Genomic DNA, 24,049 nt, shown 5'->3' on the forward strand with positions numbered 1-24,049 from the left:
CATTTATCACATGGTTGACCGCTCTGAGCCACATCTCCCTCATCTGTACAATGGGTATAATAACCCCTTGCAGAAAGTCAGGGCTGTGGTGATGATTTCTATCTTTTCCTGGAACAATTTTTGACTGTTGTTTTCTAGTTTAGCCTCCTATTTGCTTTTTTCACAGCACTAATCATAACTTGCAATTATTTTATTCATCGACTTTTGGTTCTCCGCCTTCCTCCTGGGCTGGAACAGAGGCTGCCTGAAAGGAGAGCCCGTATCTTCTTCCCAGCTCAGTTGCTGGCCCCGTGCAGGTGCTCCACACACATTTGTGAAATGAACAAATGAGGAGGGAGACAATGCGTGAGAAAACAAATGCGTGCCGTTAGTTATCGGGATTATTTTTCTCATTAGCAAATATGCTCTCAGATACGTCACGGAATTGCTCCAAAGTTTGGTTTTGTTTTAATCTGTAAAAGGAGGAGGATACATGTCATGTTTATTCACCAGGCTGATAGGGGCATCACACTGGATGATATAAACACATAAAAGGATACTGATCTGCGTACAGCACTTTAGAAGGCCAAGGATGTTTAAGGCAAAGGAAGAACACAGCTGAGTATGAAAATAAAAAAGGATAGGCAATTTGAGTCATGGGGGAGATGCTTTTTTTAAACAAAGCCAAAGGTAACTTCAGTCACCACAAACATCCATCACAATGACGGCATGTAAACCCACTGCACACAAACTATTACCACCAGGCACCATTCTACTGAATCCTCGCGAGCCATCCCATGTAGTAGGGACTATTGTTATCCCCATTTTACAGATGAACAAATAAGGGGCTGAGAATGCTTCAGTGACTTGCCCATGGTGACAGAGTAAGGGAAAGAGCTGGGGTTCACACCTGGGCAATTGGACTCTTCAAGTCTTAACCATTTTTCAAGAGCTAATTAGTGTGACTTCATCAGGCAGCTTGAATACTGTGCTTCGACATAATAGAGCTATGAGCACCCAGGAAGGCAAACAAACACATACTATTTGAGGATGAGGAAATGGGAAGCCTTCCCATGTGGTCACCACATACCTGATCTAGTGTGACTGGAAAAACTAAGACAAAGTGAGAAGTATCTCTCGAAAGTTTTATCTGGGTTTATATATCTGGTAGATATTTATCTTGTGAGTGTATTTTTATTCTCTAGAAAAATGAATATGATGCTGCATACACTGTAAAAGCCTAAAATGGTTTTCGTATCCATATTTCTCTTTGGAAGAAGTACAAGGGGGGAAAAAAAAAACACCTGTATTACTAGAAATGTTTCCTAAGGAAAGCTATATTCCAATCTAACTTGCTTGAGGATACTTGATTAAGTCATGCAACAGCCCTTTCTTATACCTACTAAAATGCCTGTAAGCAGTCAATTTATAACACGTATATTGCTTAGAAGAGGCACTTTGCTTACAAGGACTGTTGCTGAGAAGAGGCTGAAGCATTAATTCCCCTCATTCGGGAATTCCTTCTCATTAAGTGCGTAGCCTGACAGACTTTACGAAATATGGCAAGGCCATACTCCAATTTTTGAAGCCATTGCCTATTGGAGCTAATGAGAAAGAAATGACACACAGCTCAAATAATTATGCCTTCTAACATTTACGGAAATGCTTTTTGCCTGGATACCCCTGGGCTTTCAACTTGGTGTTCCACAACTGGGCTTGATTCTGCATAGAATCCAAGCCAGCTCCTGTCCATGCCTTGGCGGCCGTACGGCAAGAGGAACGTGAGGAAACATGGCCTGAGCTAAAATGGCGTGCTGCTGGAGACCCCTCTTTATGCTCTGGAGGGCTGGTGGCAGAAAGAAAAATGCGTTTCCTGCAGGGTCCACCTATAAATATCTATTTGAGAAGGCTGAAGATAGCCAGCCTCTACCTTACACGTCTGGTCAAGATTTGAGAAAATGAGCTTTACGAATTTAGTGCTACGCTTGCACTATTTCGTAAACCTGGCCTGTCATCCATGACTCTTATGTTTTGGCTGTACGGATATAGTGGTGTATGGCAATATTCTTATATATTCATATATTATTGGAGGCTACAAAGCTCTTATTCTTTGCTTTTAAGAAGTTTGTTACAGAACACTAAAAAAATAAAATAAAATGAAAAGATTGACTTGAGTTTGAAATCCAGTATCATGTGGTCAATATGAGGCTCTGAGCTTCAGAAGTTGGAGTCCTGGAGGATTCAAGACATACAGTGCATGCCATACGCAAAAGAATTAGAAGGATATGGTTAGATCTAAGTTAGTCTCCTCCCTCAACCTGTAATAAAGACAGTCAGGAATGGAAGATGAGAAGAAAGAGACTTACAGGGGAAGCCTGTAAGTTACATGCGGGTGTGTGCCCCTGGAAAGGGTCCTGGGCTCCGTCACCTCCCGCAGCACAGGCTCAGGAGGGCTGTACAAGCCATCACAATCAGAGCTGAGCCTGGAGAAGCCCTGAGGCCAGGAACAAAAGTCCGTGCTGTGCTCACCTCCACATCTCCACTCCTAAGGGACGGAATCACATTCCTGGAGATGGAGTCCCAGACAGGAAGAAGGCACAGATTGATGCCAAAGGCCCAGAGCAAAGGGACCTCACAAACAACCCCAGGTCCCTGGCCTTGACAAAGTCCTCTGTAAATGAGGTTCAACCACACTGACTGGATGGAACGGACAACTCTAAAAAGACTGCTTAAACTTCTAAAATCACTGAAATGGAGGGGCGAAAACAAAGTTCTAGGAAACAATCACACGTCATATTTTTTGCACTACTGGTTTGGTGGCCCGAGAGATGTACTTACTATAACGTAACCATAGGAGAGGCTGCAGTGATCGGCGCTCTCAGAAGTGAGGCTGGTCACATCTTGCTTATCTTCTCTCAAATTTATCAAGTGTTATAATTGACATATTTGATGCTACGCTGCCCATTGAAAACAGGCTACCTTTTTGTTCTTAAATTCCTTTAGAAAGATAACTTTACTGGCTTTAAAATAATAAAAGAAGATAAAATTTCATATCTAAGTGAATTAAAAGTAAAGCCAGAGAATTAACATAGCATTTAATATGATTTAATGTTCCACTAAAGCCTTTTTTTCGTCTATTACGTATAGCAATCCAAACTCATACCCATAATCATCTTTCACGGACATGGGATTTTTTTTTTTTTTAATTTTTTTTTTTTGCGGTATGCGGGCCTCTCGCTGTTGTGGCCTCTCCCGTTGCGGAGCACAGGCTCTGAACGCGCAGGCTCAGCGGCCATGGCTCACGGGCCCAGCCGCTCCGCGGCATGGGGGATCCTCCCGGACCGGGGCATGAACCCACGCCCTCTGCATCGGCAGGCAGACTCTCAACCACTGCGCCACCAGGGAAGCCCTGGACATGGGATTTTTATTCAATACTTCTATCCTGAAAAGTATTTAAAAGAAGTTTTCCGAGAACAACGAAGACTTCAGATGTGAATTCAGATAATTCTAATTTGGGGAATACTATATTAATTAGCATTTCACCCAGCTAAATTCTATTAGTAAATTCACCCAAAGAGCTGCTATAAAATGCTGTACTACATTCACAAAGCCTTTCTGAGATGATTCTGAGACATTTAATACTTATAAATGTTCATTTTAAAAATAAATAAATGATTTAACTTAAAAGAATCTAATAATTTGGCTCGTATTTCTAGTTCCCCCCCAGATAGAAGCCAGTCGTTGCAGAGGTAGGTAGTGGAAGACTGAAGGGTGATGGTAGGAAGAGAAACACCAAGCAAGAAGTTGATGTCCAGAGATAAGGCCGAGAATCAAAAATTTACCGAAGAACCATATTAATGCACAATCCATAATGGATGCTCCATGCAGATTAAATCATAATTAATCTTCGCTGAACCTCGGTTTAACAAAGCACAGAGGTGTAAAAATGCATTTTACTTTGCTTCTCATCAAAATGGCTTCAAAAAGTCTTAGAGCAACAAAGGGTGAGATATTATTTGTCTATAACATTTTGTTGTGGATTCCTTAATCATGCTGAATAAATTAGGTGTCACAACATAACATCTATTTAACAATTAAAGGTCAATTCAGAATAGAATAATAAAATGACAGGGAAAACTAATTAGTAGAGTCAAAGTTTTCCACACATACATTCTCAGAGAACTTTACTCACTTAAATCTAATTCCTTTGTCCTGATAGTTTAAATATTATACAGGCTCTCCTGGGCCTGGGTCCCAAGTGAGGATAAAAGACTTTAGAAATACACACTTTGTTCACTAACAGCATTTATTCACAGGATTTTGCCACCCCCAAGAGTGACCTTTAGTTAAACTATTAGCTTTGACAAGTGAGTTGAAAAGAAAAACACAGCTTAAGGATACTGACCTCCCAGAAAGTGGTCATTTACCAGACTATACTCTTTGGCCCTGCTATCTTTCCACAGTAAATATTCGTTGATTAGGGACTCAAATCAAAATCATATTTGTTTACTATGTGAGTTGAAAGCACTAGCAATGGAATACGTCTTTTTACCAAAAAAACCCCCCACAAGACAAGAAATATGTCACCAATTTATTCTTCCTCTGTCATCTCAAAAGGAAAACAAATCTCTGAAAGTCAAATTGTCCCTTCATGGGATGATGGATTTCTAAATGCCTAGTTACTTGTTTTCAGCAAAGAGATAATTCCACAGAATCAGTATTCAGAGTGGCATTTGACAGGACCGTAATGTTAGTTAGACAAATGTCTGTATAAGCCGTAAGATGTGACAGAGTGATAATTTTTATCGACGGCCATAGGCAAGCACATTCAGATTCTCAAAACCTTCTTCTGAGTTTAAAGAATGGGTTTGGGAGCAAAGACCTTGGGGATGCTACTAACCACATAGGGATATAGCACATCAGGGATAAAATTGTACAAAAGTTGGGACATGAGATGCTCAGCAAGTCCAAGCTCCTATAATGCTGGGGCACACTCTACATTACGGTGCTGAAATTCCATAAGCTTGGAGCCTCATTCCATTCATAGCATAAAGTTGAATAACGCTTGCCTACAAACTTTTTGATACCTTAGTACATTGCTATGCAACGTGTGCCCCAGTGAAAATCTCTGGTATGTGTTTACGTGCTTATTCAAATCCCTGGCTTTACTTTCCGCTTAGAATTTGGTATACATCTTGATTTTCCATAGGACTGACATAAGGCAACAGGACCTTCATGAAACACCACCCTGCACTGTAACTGCTTTCACCCCAGAAGAGCAGATAATTGCCATTACTGAGCAATTACTCTGTGCTAGTATCATTTTAGATCCTTTTTTTTTAACATCTTTATTGGAGTATAATTGCTTTACAATGGTGTGTTAGTTTCTACTGTATAAAAAAGTGAATTAGCTATACATATACATATATCCCCATATCCCCTCCCTCTTGCGTCTCCCTCCGTCCCACCCTCCCTATCCCACCCCTCTAGGTGGACACAAAGCACTGAGCTGATCTCCCTGTGCTATGCGGCTGCTTCCCACTAGCTATTTTACATTTGGTAGTGTATATATGTCCATGCCACTCTCTCACTTCGTCCCAGCTTACCCTTCCCCCTCCCTGTGTCCTCAAGTCCATTCTCTACATCTGCGTCTTTATTCCTGTCCTGCCCCTAGGTTCTTCAGAACGAATTTTTTTTTTTTTTTTTTTAGATTCCATATATATTTGTTAGCATACGGTATTTGTTTTTCTCTTTCTGACTTACTTCACTCTGTATAACAGTCTCTAGGTCCATCCACCTCACTACAAATAACTCAATTTCGTTTCCTTTTATGGCTGAGTAATATTCTATTGTATCTATGTGCCACATCTTCTTTACCCATTCAGCTGTCGACGGACACTTAGGCTGCTTCCATGTCCGGCTATTGTAAATACAGCGGCAATGAACATTCTGGTACACGACTCTTTTTGAATTATGGTTTTCTCAGGGTATATGCCCAGTAGTGGGATTGCTGGGTCGTATGGTAGTTCTTTCTTTCGTTTTTTAAGGAACCTCCATACTGTTCTCCAGAGTGGCTGTATCAATTTATATTCCCACCAACAGTGCAAGAGCGTTCTCTTTCTGCACACCCGCTCCAGCATTTACTGTCTGTAGATGTTTTGATGATGGCCATTCTGACCAGTGTGAGGTGATACCTCATTGTGGTTTTGATGTGCATTTCTCTAATGATTAGTGATGCTGAGCATCCTTTCATGTGTTTGCTGGCAATCTGTATATCTTCTTTGGTGAAATGTCTATTTAGGTCTTCTGCCCATTTTTGGATTGGGTTGTTTGTTTTTTTGATATTGAGCTGCATGAGCTGCTTGTAAATTTTGGAGATTAATCCTTTGTCAGATGCTTCGTTTGCAAATATTTTCTCAAATTCTGAGGGTTGTCTTTTTGTCTTGTTTATGGTATCCTTTGCTGTGCAAAAGCTTTTAAGTTTCATTAGGTCCCATTTGTTTATTTTTGTTGTTATTTCCATTTCTCTAGGAGGTGGGCCAAAAAGGATCTTGCTGTGATTTAGGGAGTGTTCTAATTTCATACTTTTACATGTAGCTGTCCAGTTTTCCCAGCACCACTTTTTGAAAAGGCTGTCTTTTCTCCATTGCATATTCTTGTCTCCTTTATCAAAGATAAGGTGACCATAGGTCCGTGGGTTTATCTCTGGGCTTTCTATCCTGTTCCATTGACCTGTATTTCTGTTTTTGTGCCACTACCGAACTGTCTTGATTACTGTAGCTTTGTAGTATAGTCTGAAGTCAGGGAGCCTGATTCCTCCATCTTCGTTTTTCTTTCTCAAGATTGCTTTTCCTATTCGGGGTCTTTTGTATTTCCATACAAATTGTGAAAATTTTTGTTCTAGTTTGCTACTTTACCAAATTCATTGTTTAGCTCTAATAGTTTTCTGGTAGCATCTTTAAGATTCTCTATGTATAGTATCATGTCATCTGCAAACAGTGACAGTTTTACTTCTTCTTTTCCGATTTGGATTCCTTTTATTTCTTTTACGTCTCAGTTTGCTGGGGCTAAGACTTCCAGGACTATGTTGAATAATAATAGTGGGAATGGGCAACCTTGTCTTGTTCCTGATCTTAGTGGAAATAGTTTCAGTTTTTCACCATTGAGAACAATGTTGTCTGTGGCTTTGTCATATATGGCCTTTACTATGTTGTGCTAAGTTCCCTCTATGCCTACTTTCTGGAGGTTTTTTTTTTATCATAAATAGGTGTTGAATTTTGTCAAAAGCTCTTTCTGCATCTATTGAGATGATCATATGGTTTTTCTCCTTCAATTTGTTAATATGGTGTATCATATTGATTAATTTGCGTATATTGAAGAATTCTTGCATTCCTGGGGTAAACCCCACTTGATCATCGTGTATGATCCTTTTAATATGCTGTTGGATTCTGTTTGCTATGTTAGCCCTTCTCTAAATGTTGAAAGAATTTGCCTGTGAAGCCATCTGGTCCTGTGCTTTTGTTTGCTGGAAGATTTTTAATCACAGTTTCAATCTCAGTGCTTGTGACCGGTCTCTTTATATTTTCTATTTCTTCCTGGTTCAGTCTCGCAAGGTTGTGTTTTTCTAAGAATTGCCCATTTCTGCCAGGTTGTCCATTTTATTGGCATATAGTTGCTTTGTAGTAATCTCTCATGATCCTTTGTATTTCTGCAGTGTCAGTTGTTACTTCTCCTCTTTCATTTCTAATTCTATTGAGTTGAGTCTTCTCCCTTTTTTTCTTGATGAGTCTGGCTAATGGTTTTTCAGCTTTGTTTTTCTTCTCAAAGAACCAGCTTTTAGTTTTATTGATTTTTGCTATTGTTTCCTTCATTTATTTTTCATTTATTTCTGATCTGATCTTTATGAATTCTTTCCTTCTGCTAACTTTGGGGTTTTTTTTGTTCTTCTTTTTCTAATTGCTTTAGGTGTAACGTTAGGTTGTTTATTTGAGATGTTTCTTGTTTCTTGAGTTAGTATTGTATTGCTATAAACTTCCCTCTTAGAACTGTTTTTGCTGTATACCATAGGTTGTGGGTCATCATGTTTTCATTGTCATTTGTTTCAAGGTATTTTTTGATTTCCTCTTTGATTTCTTCAGTGATCTCTTGGTTATTTAGTATCCTATTGTTTAGCCTCCATGTGTTTGTATTTTTTACAGATGTTTTTTCCTGTAGTTGATATCTATTCTCATAGTGTTGTGGCCGGAAAAGATACTTCATACGATTTCAATTTTCTTAAATTTACCAAGGCTTGAATTGTGACCCAAGATATGATCTATCCTGGAGAATGTTCCATGAGCATTTGAGAGGAACGTGTATTCTGTTGTTTTTGGATGGAATGTCCTTTAAATATCAATTAAGTCCATGCTGCTTAATGTGTCATTTAAAGCTTGTGTTTCCTTATTTATTTTCATTTTGTTGATCTGTCTATTGGTGAAAGTGGGGTGTTAAAGTCCCCTACTATGATTGTGTTACTGTCAATTTCCCCTTTTATGGCTGTTAACATTTGCCATATGTATTGAGGTGCTCCTATGTTGGGTGCATAAATATTTACAATTGTAATATCTTCTTCTTGGATTGATCCCTTGATCATTATGTAGTGTCCTTTTTTGTCTCTTGTAATAGTCTTTATTTTAAAGTCTATTTTGTCTGACAGAGAATTGCTACTCCAGCTTCCTTTTGATTTCCATTTGCATGGAATATCGTTTTCCATCCCCTTACTTTCAGTCTGTATGTGTCCCTAGGTCTGAAGTGGGTCTCTTGTAGACGGCATATATACAGGTCTTTTTTTGTATCCATTCAGCCACTCTGTCTTTTAGTGGGAGCATTTAATCCATTTACATTTAAGGTAATTATCAATATGTATGTACCTATTACCATTTTCTTAATTGTTTTGGGTTTGTTATTGTACGTCTTTTCCTTGTCTTCTGTTTCCTGCCTAGAGAAGTTCTTTTAGTATTTTTTGAAAATCTGGTTTGGTGGTGCTGAATTTTCTTAGCTTTTGCTTGTCTGTAAAGGTTTTAATTTCTCCATCGAATCTGAATCAGATCCTTGCTGGGTAGAGTCATCTTGGTTGTAGGTTCTTCCCTTTCATCACTTTAAATATGTCCTGCCACTCCCTTCTGCCTTGCAGAGTTTCTGCTGAAAGATCACCTGTTAGCCTTATGGGGATTCCCTTGTGTGTTATTTGTTGTTTTTCCCTTGCTGCTTTCAATATTTTTTCTTCTCCTCAATTCTTTTCATTCTTTTTCCTTTATTCTGCTCTGCGGTAGTTATTTCCACTATTTTGTCTTCCAGGTCACCTATCCGTTTTTCTGCTTCAGTTATTCTGCTATTGATTCCTTCTAGAGAATTTTTAATTTCATTTATTGTGTTGTTCATCATTTTTTGTTTGCTCCTTAGTTCATCTAAGTCCTTGTTAAATGTTTCTTGTATTTTGTACACTCGATTTCCAAGATTTTGGATCATTTTTACTATCATTACTCTGAATTCTTTTTCAGGTAGACTGCCTATTTCCTCTTCATTTGCTTGGTCTGGTGGGTTTTTACCTTGCTCCTTCATCTGCTGAGTATTTCTCTGTCTTCTCATTTTGCTTAACTTACTGTGTTTGGGGTCTCCTTTTCGCAGGCTGCAGGTTCATAGTTCCCGTTGTTTTTGGCGTCTGACCCCAGCAGCTAAGGTTGGCCAATGGGTTGTGTAGGCTTCTTGGTCGAGGAGACTGGTGCCTGTTTTTTGGTGGATGAGGCTGGATCTTGTCTTTCTGGTGGGCAGGTCCACGTCTGGTGGTGTGTTGTGGGGCGTCTGTGACCTTATTATGATTTTAGCCAGCCTCTCTGCTAATTGGTGGGGTTGTGTTCCTGTCTTGCTAGTTGTTTGGCATGGGGTGTCCAGTACTGTAGCTTGCTGTTCGTTGAGTGGAACTGGGTCTTAGCGTTGAGAAAGATATCTCTGGGAGAGCTTTTGCCGTTTGCTATTACGTGGAGCTGGGAGGTCTCCGGTGGACCAATGTCCTGAACTCGGGTCTCCCACCTCTGATGCTCAGGCCTGACACCTGGCTGGAGCACCAACACCCTGTCAGCCACATAGCTGCTAGTCTCCTGCAGAGAGACTAGGGGTGGTGGCTGTGGCTCATGGTGGGGACAAGGACACTGGCAGCAGAAGTTCTGGGAAGTACTCCTTGGCGTGAGCCCTCCCAGAATCTGCCCTTAGCCCCACCAAAGAGCTTCTCGATCCTCTTCTTGAGGGCTCTCCTTTAATTCCCACAACAACTTTGGATGCAATTAAACTTTTATTATTCCCATTTCAAAGATGAGGAAAGGCTTTGAGAGGTTAAATACTGTTTTCCAGTCTCTCACAGGGATATTCAGAGATAGCCCTGGAACACAATGCTAGTCCTCTTTCATGCCAAAACCTCTGGTTTCTCACACACTTTGGCAGAGTATTTTCATGACACCAAGATGGCCACAATGTCTTTTGCAGAGACATAAGTTCAGCTATTTATTTTCCTTCTTCTCTTGACCTTGGTAACTCCACAAAAACATATTATTCCCAAAGAGATCATATGCTAAACTGGTCTCTGTGTCAGCAATCTACTGGCAAGTGTTAAGGGTGAACAGACTTACCCAGTGGGGTGGGGAGGGTGGGGGAGCATAAATCCAACCTGAAAGAAAAATCACGTCTGATTTTTCTTCCCATAAGCAACAAATAATCTATGATAAGCTATCTAAAAATGCTTACTTTAATGTGTGTGTAGTTACCACTACCTCCATGAGAAAATGTAGCTCTACCATGAAGTAGCGTGAATGGCATTAGTACCTTTCAGATAGATTTTGTGTTTTCTGTGAAAACTTACACCACCAATAAACTTGCTCAACTACGTGACTCCTTGGAGGATGGCAGCCAAGATAACCCAAGAGCAGGATGGGTCCCTGGCGAGTCTTAATTTATATCAATGACAATTGATATAAACCACCAGGGAAAGTAGGATGAAGAATGTCTAGCTCTCAAGGTTGAGAGACCTTGGAACTGGCTATCAAGGAAAGTTGGGATGTTCTTAAAATACTGAAGTATGTTGTAGCTTTCCTTGTTTGAAGGAGACTTTAAATGCATATGGATAGGGCTTCCCTGGTGGCGCAGTGGTTGCGCGTCTGCCTGCCGATGCAGGGGAACCGGGTTCGCGCCCCGGTCTGGGAGGATCCCACATGCCGCGGAGCGGCTGGGCCCGTGAGCCGTGGCCGCTGGGCCTGCGCGTCCGGAGCCTGTGCTCCGCAACGGGAGAGGCCGCAGCAGAGGGAGGCCCACCCACAAAAAAAAAAAAAAAAAAAAAAAAAAAATGCATATGGATAATTCATAGGAAAAAGGATTCCATGGTTGTTCAGGTAAGAATCCATGCACATGTAGCCCAATGTTAAATTATAAAGCATATGCAGTTTATTTCATGTTTAATAATAACTTTTGTTTGACAATTATTCTTCCTTTCATGACTTTTTTACCATCTTGGGTTTTTAGAACTCACTGTTTTCCCCTGACGCCAGGAATGTGCTCTCTCCAAATAGTTATGGGTCCCACAACTCATCTTCAAAACTTGTCTGACCAGATGATTGATTCAATGATTTTGATCTCGAATCTTGAATGATCCAAGACTACTTGGAGCTAATATATAGTAAGTAGCTCATGATGGCTGAAGAGGCTATATATCCCAGAGAGAAAATGTCTGCATTTTAGTTTGTGTCCAAATCCCAGGAATGAATATTTTAAGACTTTCTTGTTCTTTAGCGGAGACCAGTCACAGAGACAGATCTGTGAAGCGGGCTGTTTTCTGCAGGCCTGAGATCAAAACATCTACTAACTGCACTCTGCAATGCCAGACTCCACGATCGGCAATGCCAGACTACTCAGCCTACCTCCTCATCTGGTTGCTTCTTTCCAATGTGCCCATTCTTTTCGTGTTTCAAAATCTGGCTACCAAGCTTTCCCTTACATCACCCACACCCTTAAGCCTATCAATGGCTTTCTTCTCTCATCCATTCTTCTCTTTCATTAAAAGAGCTTCTCACTGCAAGTATTCTCATTAATACAGTTTAATATGTCATTTCTCTCCATTTTTTCTTTCCCTGTGGTCTAGCAAATCTTACTACGTCTTTTCTCCCATTTTTCCACTTCCAAGTTGAGGTATACCTAAATGTCAAGATTTTTAAAATAGTATTTTGGGAATACTTCCAAAGCAAATACAAGTTTAGTTGAATTTGTAAAAGAGAAAGTACGAGAAAGAATAACAAACACAGACCACCCATGTTCTTATATCCAATAACAGGAAAAACAAAAGGCACAATGAGAGTAGCAATATTGACCTCCACTCAGTATGGCACCTCTTACCACAAGGGAAGTGTTAAGTTAGGAAAGGAAGAGGGGCCACAGCTAATTTAGGTGTGATCATAGGTTTTTCACATGGAGGAAGCATGATATGAAAACATAAATAGTTCTGTTTCCAGTTTTTTGAAGGTAGTGGTTTGGATAATGAGATTATATGTTTTTATAAACCTAAATCCTTGATAATCAGCACTAAAATGTGACTACAGGTAAAACATCCTGGTTAGAGTATATACAAAGACTGGAGATGAGCCTTAGACAGAACGATCCTAATGGCCGTCAGACAATTCATTCCACCCTTCAGACTCTACAAAACATCAAATGTCAGAAAGAGCCAAAAAACTGTCATCAATCACTGAGGTACTTCTAGTACATTTGGATGTCGCCATCATATAGACAAATTATCCACATGTCAAGCTAATTTTTCGATTTCTACTTGAAAGCTTTGTGTCACCTGGGTCTAGTCAACATTGAATTAATTTTCCCCCCACAGTATAAGGATCCTATTATTGAAAACACTGTTGTTATACATTACAGGCTAGAGAATGTGGTTAATCTGATATTCTAGTTAACTGAGTTATGCATCCAATTGTGCATCATATTGATTTTGTATCATTATTGTTACTCATGTCTCTGTTTATATCTTGTCTCTCCTTTTTCACACACACACAAAAACTCCTTGAGGAAAAGGCCTAAACTTCAGCATCCCTGCACCATTCGTGGTGTTTTAGTACCATGCTCTACATGCATTATTCTTCATTAATAGATGTTTACTGAATGGGTGAATCTACAGTATCTGAATGGTCAATATTCGAAGACTCACATTGCAAAGAAAAACTACACATGAGTGTATACGATATGAATGTCTCTTTCTTGATCATACTAAAGACATTTTAGGGTTTGTGGTACCTCAGAGTCATCATTACAAATGTTGAAGGCTACTGAAGTATAAAATTGGGGAATGCTAATTAATAGAGGGCTAGGTGATGGTAGAACACATCACACCCTTGTGTAAGACCTCGCACAATTTCCAGTATCCACGGGATAAAGACCAAAATCCACATACATCCCAGCATGGCTTATTCCTTGTTCGTATCTCTATACTTGCAGCCTCGGCTCACACATTTATCCTATTCACTGTAATTCATGTTTTTCTGCTTTTCACATCCTAAGAGGTACCATCATTTTTCCTGCTTTGAGCCCTGTGCCATGCTCTTCCTCTATCAGAAATTCTCCAATCTGTTCTTCCCCATCCCTAACCAGCCACTGTCTACTCATCTTTTGAGAGAGCTTCTGCCTTTAATACGAGTAAAATTCCTTGATTATACGCTGTTGTCTCACTCAGAACATTTATTGCAATTTATAATTATGTATTCACAGCAAGGTCACTGGAATAATGTTGATTTTTTCCTCAGTACACTCTAAGCAGCGTGAAAGTACCTGCTTTGCTCACCATCAGATCAGCAGTACCTAGCACAGTGCTTAGCAGAAAGGAGTCGCTCAATATATATTTGTGAATCAATGAATAAACATGTGATTTTGCCTTCTGATTACTGCATATATATATATATATATTGTGTGTGTGTGTGTGTATACACACACACACACACTTACACCCACACAGGGTTGGCCAAAGAGTTCGTTCGGTTTTTCCACAAGATATTACAGAAAAGCCAGAAAGAACTTTTTGGCCAACCCACTATATATATGTGTGTATATATATGCATATCATACATATGCATATACATGGCAGATAGACCTAGTCTACTCACAGATACATACATGGCAAACACGCTCGTGTTTTTTATTTGGAATATTTATGCGTGGTTACATACGAGGCTTAGTGAGTATCTTAAAGCACATTTTAAATAGCAGGTGACATTAAGAAAATCCATTGGAATTCTCATGACTCTAACCCCAAGTAATTTCTTTCCTTAATCAAATATATTGTTTTCACATTTTTTTGTCATTTCTCTGCTGACAGTTAAATCTGATGCTGGTATGGAACTTGTGAGAGATTTTGGTCTATGTGAAAATGACTTTATACTCCTGGCTACAACATGAACTAATATTTATCAGCGAGAGCATTCAAGGCACCATGACCTCTTTTGAATTCAAAGAATCAATGAAAATGTCAATTACTGCTAGATGGACAGGCAGGAAAGAACACATTCTTGTCTGTACTGCTCTTGCCCGTCAAGACTTATGCTCCTGTTCCATTTTCTGAACAATCTAGTACAATTCGATTGACTTTTTCAATTTGTCTGCAGCCAAGCTTCCTTCTGTCAGCTCTGCAGACATTCCAATGCCGGCCACGTAGAGTAACCGGAGAAGGGCAATGAGAATGAAATTACCTGTGCATTTGCGATCTGTGTCTTCTTTCTTTGACCCACTAATTGTCAACTTGCAGTTGAAGTTTTCCTCCCAGTATTCGGCAAACCATACGTTTCTTCTGTTGTTTTCAAGTGTGCGGGATGTAAAATAGGCATCAAACCCTAAACAGAGTTAAATGAAAGGTTATTGCTTGCGGGGCACTGCTGGGACATTTGGAAATAAAAATACCAATGATAGTTTTTCTTCGTTTTAGTAGACTGGATGCTTGCTCTTTTGTGTCAATCAAAAAAAAAAAAAGTGAGGAAAAAAAAACTAACGCTAACTCCTACGGCTAAATCCCTAGTTCAATCTGTCAGGCAGATGTGTGGCCTACAAATGACCTTTCACAATGAAATCTGCATTAGAGACCTTAGCAGTGACACAGTGATCACAGCATCCCTTGTATCTCTAGTGAGTAGACTAGGTCTTCATCATCATCAAGATAATAAGTGATCATTTCAGTGCTTACTATGGACCAGACTCTCTGCTTTACGTAGATTCTTTCATTCATCTCAACAGACTTATGTGGTAGTTGCCATCATTTCCATTTTGCCAATGAAAAAAGAGAGTCTCAGAAGACATAATAAGTGCCCAAGGTCAACCATTATGCCATATTCTGCATCCCTAAGCATGTGAGTTACTGACCTGTGATTATCATTCTAAGAACCCTCTTGCATTTAGTAAGGACCCATTATGGAACTGACTTTCCAGTCAAAATGGAAGTTTTTGAAGAGGCCATAGGTAAACTGACCCCAACATAAGTGGAATGCTTTTTCTAAAGAGTGTGAGATGAGCAGACTCGAGAGAACAAGTCCCCAGGAAATGTCTAGCTACCTCTTTAGGATGGTGCAGCTTTAAATGGGCCAGGGGTCCTGTGAGAATCAGATTGGATTCAGTATCACAAGGGCTGGCCTTGAATCCCAGCTCCACTAATCTCACTAACTCAGGGAAACATGAGCAAGTACATGCTGGAACTATCTTATCTTCCTTTCATTTACCTGTAAGATGACACCACCTGTTTTCCTTATGGCATCTTGTTTGTGGCAGTGGGAAGACTCTGGAAACTCATGGAGTTTAAGGTCAAGAACCATAGGAGAAGGTGGACTTACCTTCACATTATGTAAATTATTCAGTTACTCTTATTTAAGGCCACAAGAAAAAAACAGCTCTCAACTCTAAACTTCACAAGAGGAGCACGTCAGTTTAATTTTATTCACTGCTACATTCATGGCCCAACATATAGTAGCCCTACTCTAAGTGGAAAACTTGAAATAAGTAAACGAGACAAAGAAAAAAAAAAAAGAAAGAAAAAAGAAACCTATACAGGAGATTATATTTTAGAGATTATAAAAAGAATAGTCTACATCTTTTAGTTATTTTCTAGGGTGTTGTGAGAACATGATTCTTGACCCGGTATCCAGGAAACTGTCCTTCACACGCGCTGCCTTTGCTGACTTGAGAGTAATCGAGCTGTAGCATCTGACTCACTCTGATATCAACACTGATCGATCCGTCTGTCTGGCTGGAAATCCCCTCCCACCTCACTGTTCTCCCATAACCCTGCTTCCAGATGACTGTGCAGTAAAAGAACAATTACTAAATAAAGGGGAATCTTTGGGGGAAAGACAGAGTCCCCAGAGTTTCCAGGAACACTACACGTATGCGCTTGGTCATGTATGTACATACACACACTCACAATGGTAACTAGTTATCTTTCACTTTTCTCTCCATCTATCCCCCTGCCAAACCCCCGCAAGGGGAAAAAAAGAAAAAAGGCAACAGTGGTAGACTGTGACACTGATGGCCCCTGATGGACCATGCTTCCTGGGCTTCACCCCCTTGTGTGGGCCCCTCTTATGCAGCCTGCCTCTTTGTTCATGGGACACTGGCAGGTGCGATGCAAGTGGAGGCTGGAAAACCCTTTACTCACTGTGCCTTGTCCTTGTGAGGCTCCCCTTGGAATCCAGCTCCCATGCTGTAACACGAGTGGCTGGGGCACGTGACATCATGTGGAAAGAGAAGAGCCCAGCCAGACCCCAGCCCGCTCAGTAGAGCCTCTGTGGACTTTGCAGCCATCCAGCTGACTGCAGTAGAACCACTCAGCTGAGACCAGCCCTGATTGCAGAACTGTGGCGATTCATCTTTTAAACCACTAACACTTGAGGTGGTTTTTTCTGCAGCCACAGACAACTGAAACACTGCTGCATTAGCACGGCACCCTAAGTCCCTCTTTGTGAGACACCCGAACAACACACTCTTAGGGAAGAAGCAGCCTCCAGAGAACACAAATAGAAATAAACTCTTTGGCCACACGCCACAGGTCTGAAGCTCAAACCAGACTCAGAATAGGAACTACTAAAATGGCTCAAATTGTAGCACCGATACATATATTCCCCAGCTCAGAAGAAAACATCTTTAGAGGAAACCTCATCACTGAAAAAGTCCATCACTTCAAAACACCTCTCTCTTCAGCCTGTGTCTGCTGGAAATGCAAAAACATGCTGGTGAAGGAAGGACTAGGGTGCGGCTAGCTAACACGGTGGCAGGCAAGAGAAGGCAGCCGGCACCTCCCTCTGTTCTAAGAGAGAGCGAACAGAGTTCTGGAAAGCCTGCACTGTAGCAGGAAGTGGACAAGCAACAGCCTTCCCTAGTCTGAACCTCCGCCCTTTGACTCACACATCCAGTTCACTCCCCGCTTCCTTCTCCTCCTTCCTCACAGCGGGGACTCACTTGTAGGCTGAATTCAGCTTTCACTCCCCCAAGGAACGAGCGACCGAGCGACCGACTTTCCTGGGCATCTCGTAAGGGGTGGAGGTTTGGGGCGGAACCAGAGAGGCTGCCTTTTTAACAAGCCCCAGGTGCCGTGCATGCGGCTCCTGCTTTGAGAAGCCGGACTTCTCCAATCTTGGGTTTTTAACAAGATCCAGGTGATGCTCCCGTTGCCCAGATTGTGAGAAGCAAATCCTGAGCTTCTGAAGCTGGGATTTAAGCCGTTCCAGCCCAATTTGTTAAATGTCAGCCTTGTCACCTTCTCAGCCTCGAATCTTTACCCTGCTTCAGATGACGGGGTCTTTGCTTTGCTTCTGCAGTTGAGACTTTTGCTTAGTACTGTGTTCAGTATGACAGGAGCCCTGCCTTGCATCCTGTGGCCTGCAGATGGCTGGGGGGGAGGTGGAGGGCACTGTGTGACCTGCGGGTGAGTTTTCCTGGTGTGTTCGCTCCATTGCTTCTCAAGGCTCCTTTGCAGCCTCAAAGGCTGTGTTCCTCAACTTTGTCTCCTGTTATCACTCTGGGCTCCCCAGCCCAGGAATTTCCAGCCTGGTGCACCGTTTTAGTGCTTCTAAGAAGGTAACCTCAAATAGCCTGTGTCTTTGAAATGGAGCAGGACACTGTGGTCCTTCCCCCTTCATGTCCTCTGCCTGCCTTTGGTCTGTACAAAAACTTTAGCCAAAGAATAAGTTTAATCAGAGAAGTGAGAAAATGCAGAAGCAAAGGAAAGAAGTCAAACAGGAGAAAATAATAATAGTTTAGTCATTAAGCAAAGTCAAGGACCTTTACTTCTTCCTCAAGGGCTATAGATAAAATTCTGAGCCATATCCTTTGCGAGCTGTCTTATAGATGCTGAAACCACCACCATGTGGAAGAAGTTAGTTACATGATGACCAGACTGTAGCCATGCCATAAGCTGCCACCATTCCAAGAACTGGCCTCAAAGAAGTGGGAACAAATTGACCCTGGAACTAAAGATGAAATGTGCTTAAAACAATCAAGATGCCACGGATCAAACCATGGCATGACCAATTTCCAGAGGACTGTCAGAGCTGACTGTGCTGTTTCTGCATGGAGCCCCCTCCCTCCGGCTGTGACCTCTGAAACTGCCCTTTAAAAGCTCTTGCCCGGTGACGGTCAGTGTGGGCATCGGCCTTTGGATACGAGTCCGCCCTCTCTCCCTGGTTGCTGGCCTCCGGGGTAAAGCCAACTTTCCTGTTCACCAACCTTGCCTCTTGATTGGCTTTTGAGCAGAGAGTAGCCAGACCCCACTTTTGGTAACATCTTCACTACCTCTCCTGGAGGCCCATGGCCTTGAGGGGGAACTCAGAGCCCTTAGCCAGGTACCAACATAGCATACATTGGCTTTTGGGTGGTTTCCTAGAGATGTGATCACAACTTTTGCCAACCCATAGGAGACCTGCTCCTTTTCTGTCAGTAGAAAAACCATATAGTGTAGTGGTGAACTACACATCGATGTCACAATGGTGGGTTTGAACTGTATGAACTTGAGCACATTATTCAGTTCAAGGTTCCTCATCTGTAAAATGGGGTTAATAGTAATACCTACCTCGTAGGTTTGTTACAAGGAGTAAACTATTATTTGTAAAGCACTCAGCATAGTGCCTGATAGAGTAAAATATGAACTGTTGGTTCTTCAATAAACATACTCATCCATTAAATATTTCCTGAGCACCCACCCTGTGACAGGCACTATTCTCTGCACTCACAAACCTTGGGATTAAAACCTACCTGTCCCTTATGGGATTTACGGCCAGCCTGGTGGGGAGGATAGACTTGAAAAAGTATCATTTAAATAAATACAAAATTACACCTGTGATAGCTTCCATGAAGGACGGGTACAGGTATAAAACCGTGTTAGGGAGTCAGAGAGGGCTTCCTGGAGAGAGAAGGTACATAGATGAGAAAAGGGAAACATAGGGAGCGGAGATGAGCAGAGATTGGACATTTGTTCAGCTGGAATAGCTATGCCTTAGGAATACTTAAGTCATTCTCACATTTCAAAGTATCCCAGGACAACTGGCCTCAAAATCAACACATATACATGGACCATCTTCTATGTATACGCCATCTAGGATCGCTACTAAAACTCTAATAGACTAATGGCATAAACGTTAATCCAATGAATGAATAAATATATCAATAACTTAGTCTCCCAAGTAGTCGTGAAAAATCCTGATGTCAGACAGATTTACATCTGGTTACATAAAAAAGTTGTACCAATAGTTACAATTAGAAAAATAACAAGCATTATATATATATTTTTCATTAAGTGTCACATAAACCCTAGGAAGTAGGTACTAAAGTTATTCACACTTTAGAGGTAGAAACTAAGGCTCAGAGAGGATTCTGGGCTCAAGTCCGGCTAATTCCAGACCCTGGTGTTTGCTCCCATGTAGAGCAGGGATTCACACAGTTGGGTGGGTATCAAAATCATCTGGAGAGCTGATAACACAGAGGTCAGGCCCACTGAAGGTTAGATCTGGGTCTTTTTGTTTTTTCCCAAGTTCATTACAGTTTCTATAGCCTCACAATTTTACCTTTTTATTTTTTTAAGGACGAGGCTATTTAATACCAGATGTACAGTCACCAAGGTGCAACAGAGAGTTAGGGAGTGAAGCAGAATTTAGAATAACTCTAATAATATATGCATGTATGGGTGTGTGTCTGTGTGTTTCACAGTGAATTAATACTTTCTTTTCATTTCTGTGAGAGCTCTGAAGAAAAGTGATCTGGACACACAACCCTTTATTATTAGTTAAATTACCCGAGTTTTAAAAGACTAGGGTTTCAGTTCATAGAAAACAGAATAAGAATTACCTTAAGGGAGAAAAGCATTCTTTTATGTGGAGCTGATGAAATTCTTAGTATTAAATTGTTCCTTTTGTTGGGCAGATGATTTTAATTTCAGAAATTAATCTACAGGGGATTCTAAAGCAAATATCCCATGTTGAACAATATTCCTATAATCCTGGAAGTAAACTGAGATCAGCATAGAAATGATGAGCAGGGTTTTAGCTAGTATTATAAAATGACATTTATCTGGTTCTTTGTTCTTTCAACTGGGGTGTTGCCTTTAAACTCCTCCTGAAATTTGTGGTCAAGACAAGAGTGTGCAAATCAATAGACACATAATTCATCCCGAGCGGTATGTTTGGGAGGTGACCTTTCCAACTGAGAAGGAAGAAGGCTCTCCCAGGTGCGTAGCATGAAAGGAAAACTATCAGTGTCAAGAGCCCTGCTCGGCTACGGTGAACGGAGACTGACAGATACTAATGGAGCTTCACGAGGCATAAGAAAGTGACCAGTGGCCCTGACTGCTGCCTTATCCACAGAAGTCAGGCACTGCAGCCTAGAATCTCCCTGTCAGCCTACACGGCAGGGAGGACCCAAGGCTTCCCATGCACTCGCCTGTAAAGGAGAGGCTCTTAGCTCTTCCCGCTCTGCCTCGGACTCTGGAACGATGTGGTCATGATTCAGAAACACAGCTCCTGGCACATCATAGGGAAGCAATACTAATTGAATAGACGAATGAATCGATGAATAAAAAGAAGAGGCGAAAACACAGACAGGGACAGAGAGAGAGGGAAAGAGCGAGAAGGGGGAGGGGGAAAAGGAGGGGGGAAAGAGAAGGAAGGAAGTAGAAGAGAGGAGAAGAGATAAGAGGACGGAGGGGTGGGAGGATGGAGACACTGATGAGGGAAAGCCGTGGGGAACTCACGTTCCCTCCTGCTGAGAGGGTCAATCAGAACAATACACTTTGAAAATAAGGATTTCTTTTATTCCCTTTTCTATTTTTAGAACTCACGGTAGTGGGTTAAATTGTGGCTCCCAGAAGATATGTCCGTTTCCTAACCTCCTGAACTTGTGAATATGACCTTACTGGGAAAATATTTGGATACTGTCTAACAAGAAGTTATATTGCCAATGTAGTTAAGGCTCTCAAGATGAGGTCATCCTGGATTATCTGTGTTGGCCCTAAATCCAATGACAAGGATACTTAAAAAAGACACACAGAGGGAGGGACCCACAGGGAGAGGGGGCTGTGGAGAAGGCCGTGTGGAGATGGAAGCAGAGACTGAAGTGACGCAGCCACAAGCCAAGGGAACCCTGGAGCCGCCTGAAGCTGGAAGAGGCGAGGAAGGATCCTCTCCCAGAGCCTTCAGAGGAATCACGGTCCTGTCCACACCTTCATTTCAGACATCTAGGCTCCAGAACTGTAAGAGAATAAAGTTCTGTTGTTTTAAGCCACTAAGTTTGTGGTCACTCGTGATGGCAGCCCCAGGAAACAAATACAACCATGACAAGTCAAAAATCCCATGTTAGTAACCTTTCCCCCAGCTTTTCTCCCATCCGAATGACATCATTTGATTCTCAGAGGTGACACACTGATGGCTTACGGAATATATCTAACCTACAGACTTGTCCTCCCTATTTTGCCCCAGAGTATTTTAAAAGCTAATTAGAGAATCAGGAGATTCATTTTGTAAGTCCAGATTTCTGGCTTCCCTTGTAACGACAGACGGTCTGGAAACACAGACCCCATTCCCACGTGGCAGCCATCAGCAGGTGCTGGAGAATATGTATTCCTTCAAGTGGCCTGAGGTCTTCCTCTCACAGCACCCTTCCCCCACCACTACCACCTCTGACAGTTTCCACCTGAACCTCTTTTCTTGTTGGTAAGATGTGTGTGGTTGTCCTGTCAGACACCAAGCTTTCCACCACCAAGAAATGCAGTTCTCTTTAACACACCTTGGCTGCAACTCCAGGGATATACAAACTCCCCTGAAATAAGATATATTATCTCAGGCCACTAAGAATATACCTTTGAAAAAGCTACTATAAAGGAAGGAAAGTTGGAAAAGTGGCAGCAAATAAAATTGAGAGAAATCATCTATTTTTGTACACACAAACAAAATCATTTCTAAGATGTGTAGAAGAGACTACCACCACTAAAATAGCTACAAAAAATTACCTATCCAAGGACAAGTGTATCTTTCCATTTAATTACGTTGACTTTTGTCTTTCATTAGAATTTTAAAATTCCCCTTTTGTCCATTCCCTTGAAGCTAATTTGTAAGTTTTCTGCGATCTTAATAGAAAATATTAACATTTTCTTTTTCTAGAGTTAGACAAGCTGCTTTTACCATTCTTATGGAGAAACTATAAAAACCAAGAGAACTCTGAAAAAGAAGAGCAACTGCATGTGAGTGTTTGGGGATGTTGATGAAGGGAGGTGAAGAAGAGGAATACAAATCCTACCAGGTATGATATTGTGATGATAGATTATAAATCTCTAGGAATAAAAAGAATAAAGTGGGCACAAGACCAAGAAGATCAATAGATCATTGGAATAAAACAGAAAGTCCAGAAATAGACCCAAGTGCACATGAGAATTTCATAGAATAGTGAAAAAAGCTAGCAATTCAGATCACCAGGGACACACTGCCCTTTCAATAAAAATCGAATAAACACCAACCTGTTGGATAATTAGTTGGTTTACAAACTTGGGAGTTCCCTGGGTGAAACGTGAAACTGGCCCCCATACACGGAGGGCAAGGAGAGACCAACGAAAGAGAGAGCTCTTCAGGTTGGTCGGTGGCAGGTTTAACAAGCAAGGGAACACACAAATGAGGCTAGTCTTGGATAACTGCCTGCCAGAATCTTCAAAATTGAGACAGAGGCCTTTATACCATCCAGACAGTCTCAACACCACCTTACCTTCTAAAGCCCACTTCCTGAAAAATGGCTCTCACTGTGAGAATGGCAGGTCGGCTTGAGGGTCAACCAAAGGTCAAATCCTCTGAGGGACCTCCTCCAACATAAATGCATAATGATCAAATTGGATCCCAATTAGAAATTTAACATTGCATTAGCCCACAAGAAACATGGGAAGAACTGCAGGGATTTAACCAGAGTAAGTGAACTTGGGGTGTCCGGTCTCCACAAGAGGATGACTTTTGCACAGCTTTATAAACTAGGGGTCCTTCACCCTTGGTTTGAGGCCACCTGCTGCAGGATATCTGCAGCGGGTTCGCATACACGTGGCGTGTTCCCAGATATCCTCTGCTCTTGCCCTGCCTGCACTCGGGCAGTGCTGTGGACAGTCAGTTCTTTGTCTGCTTGTCTCCAGAAACTTTAAGATCCTGGCAGAAAAAGACTCTGCCCTGCTCATCTCCGCCTTCCCAATTCAAGTTTCTGTAAACATTTATTGAAGTCAATTGAAGTTGGAGACATGTAAATCAGTTTGGCAAGAAGACCATGACTGATCTGTTGGGACAAATTTAGGCTCTCAGAAGCACCCACAGAATTTGCTGGCTGTATCTACTGATGAGAGTGGTGGAAACCAGCCATTATTTTTGAGAAAACAAATAAGAATTATTGCAATGGAAATTATCCCACAAAGAACACAACTCCCATGGGGAGTGTTTATGGATGAGGTGGAGGGAATAATGTTTGCAATATTATTCCACAAAAGGCCTCCAAAGAGCTGTTGCAT

The 24,049-nt window shown here is 41.4% G+C and overlaps 1 protein-coding gene across 2 annotated transcripts in view; it reads right to left on the reverse strand.

Annotated features, from left to right (window-relative positions):
- GRM7 (glutamate metabotropic receptor 7) overlaps positions 1–24,049 on the reverse strand; it is a 919,887-nt gene that overhangs the window by 347,671 nt on the left and 548,167 nt on the right. For both annotated transcript variants that reach the window (XM_024124143.1, XM_024124144.1), the window contains exon 5: positions 14,742–14,882. In XM_024124143.1, the coding sequence (XP_023979911.1) occupies positions 14,742–14,882 (141 nt within the window). The remainder of the gene's footprint in view (positions 1–14,741; positions 14,883–24,049) is intronic.

Source organism: Physeter macrocephalus, chromosome 18, assembly GCF_002837175.3.
Source record: "Physeter macrocephalus isolate SW-GA chromosome 18, ASM283717v5, whole genome shotgun sequence".
In the NCBI taxonomy this organism is placed as follows: domain Eukaryota; kingdom Metazoa; phylum Chordata; class Mammalia; order Artiodactyla; family Physeteridae; genus Physeter; species Physeter macrocephalus.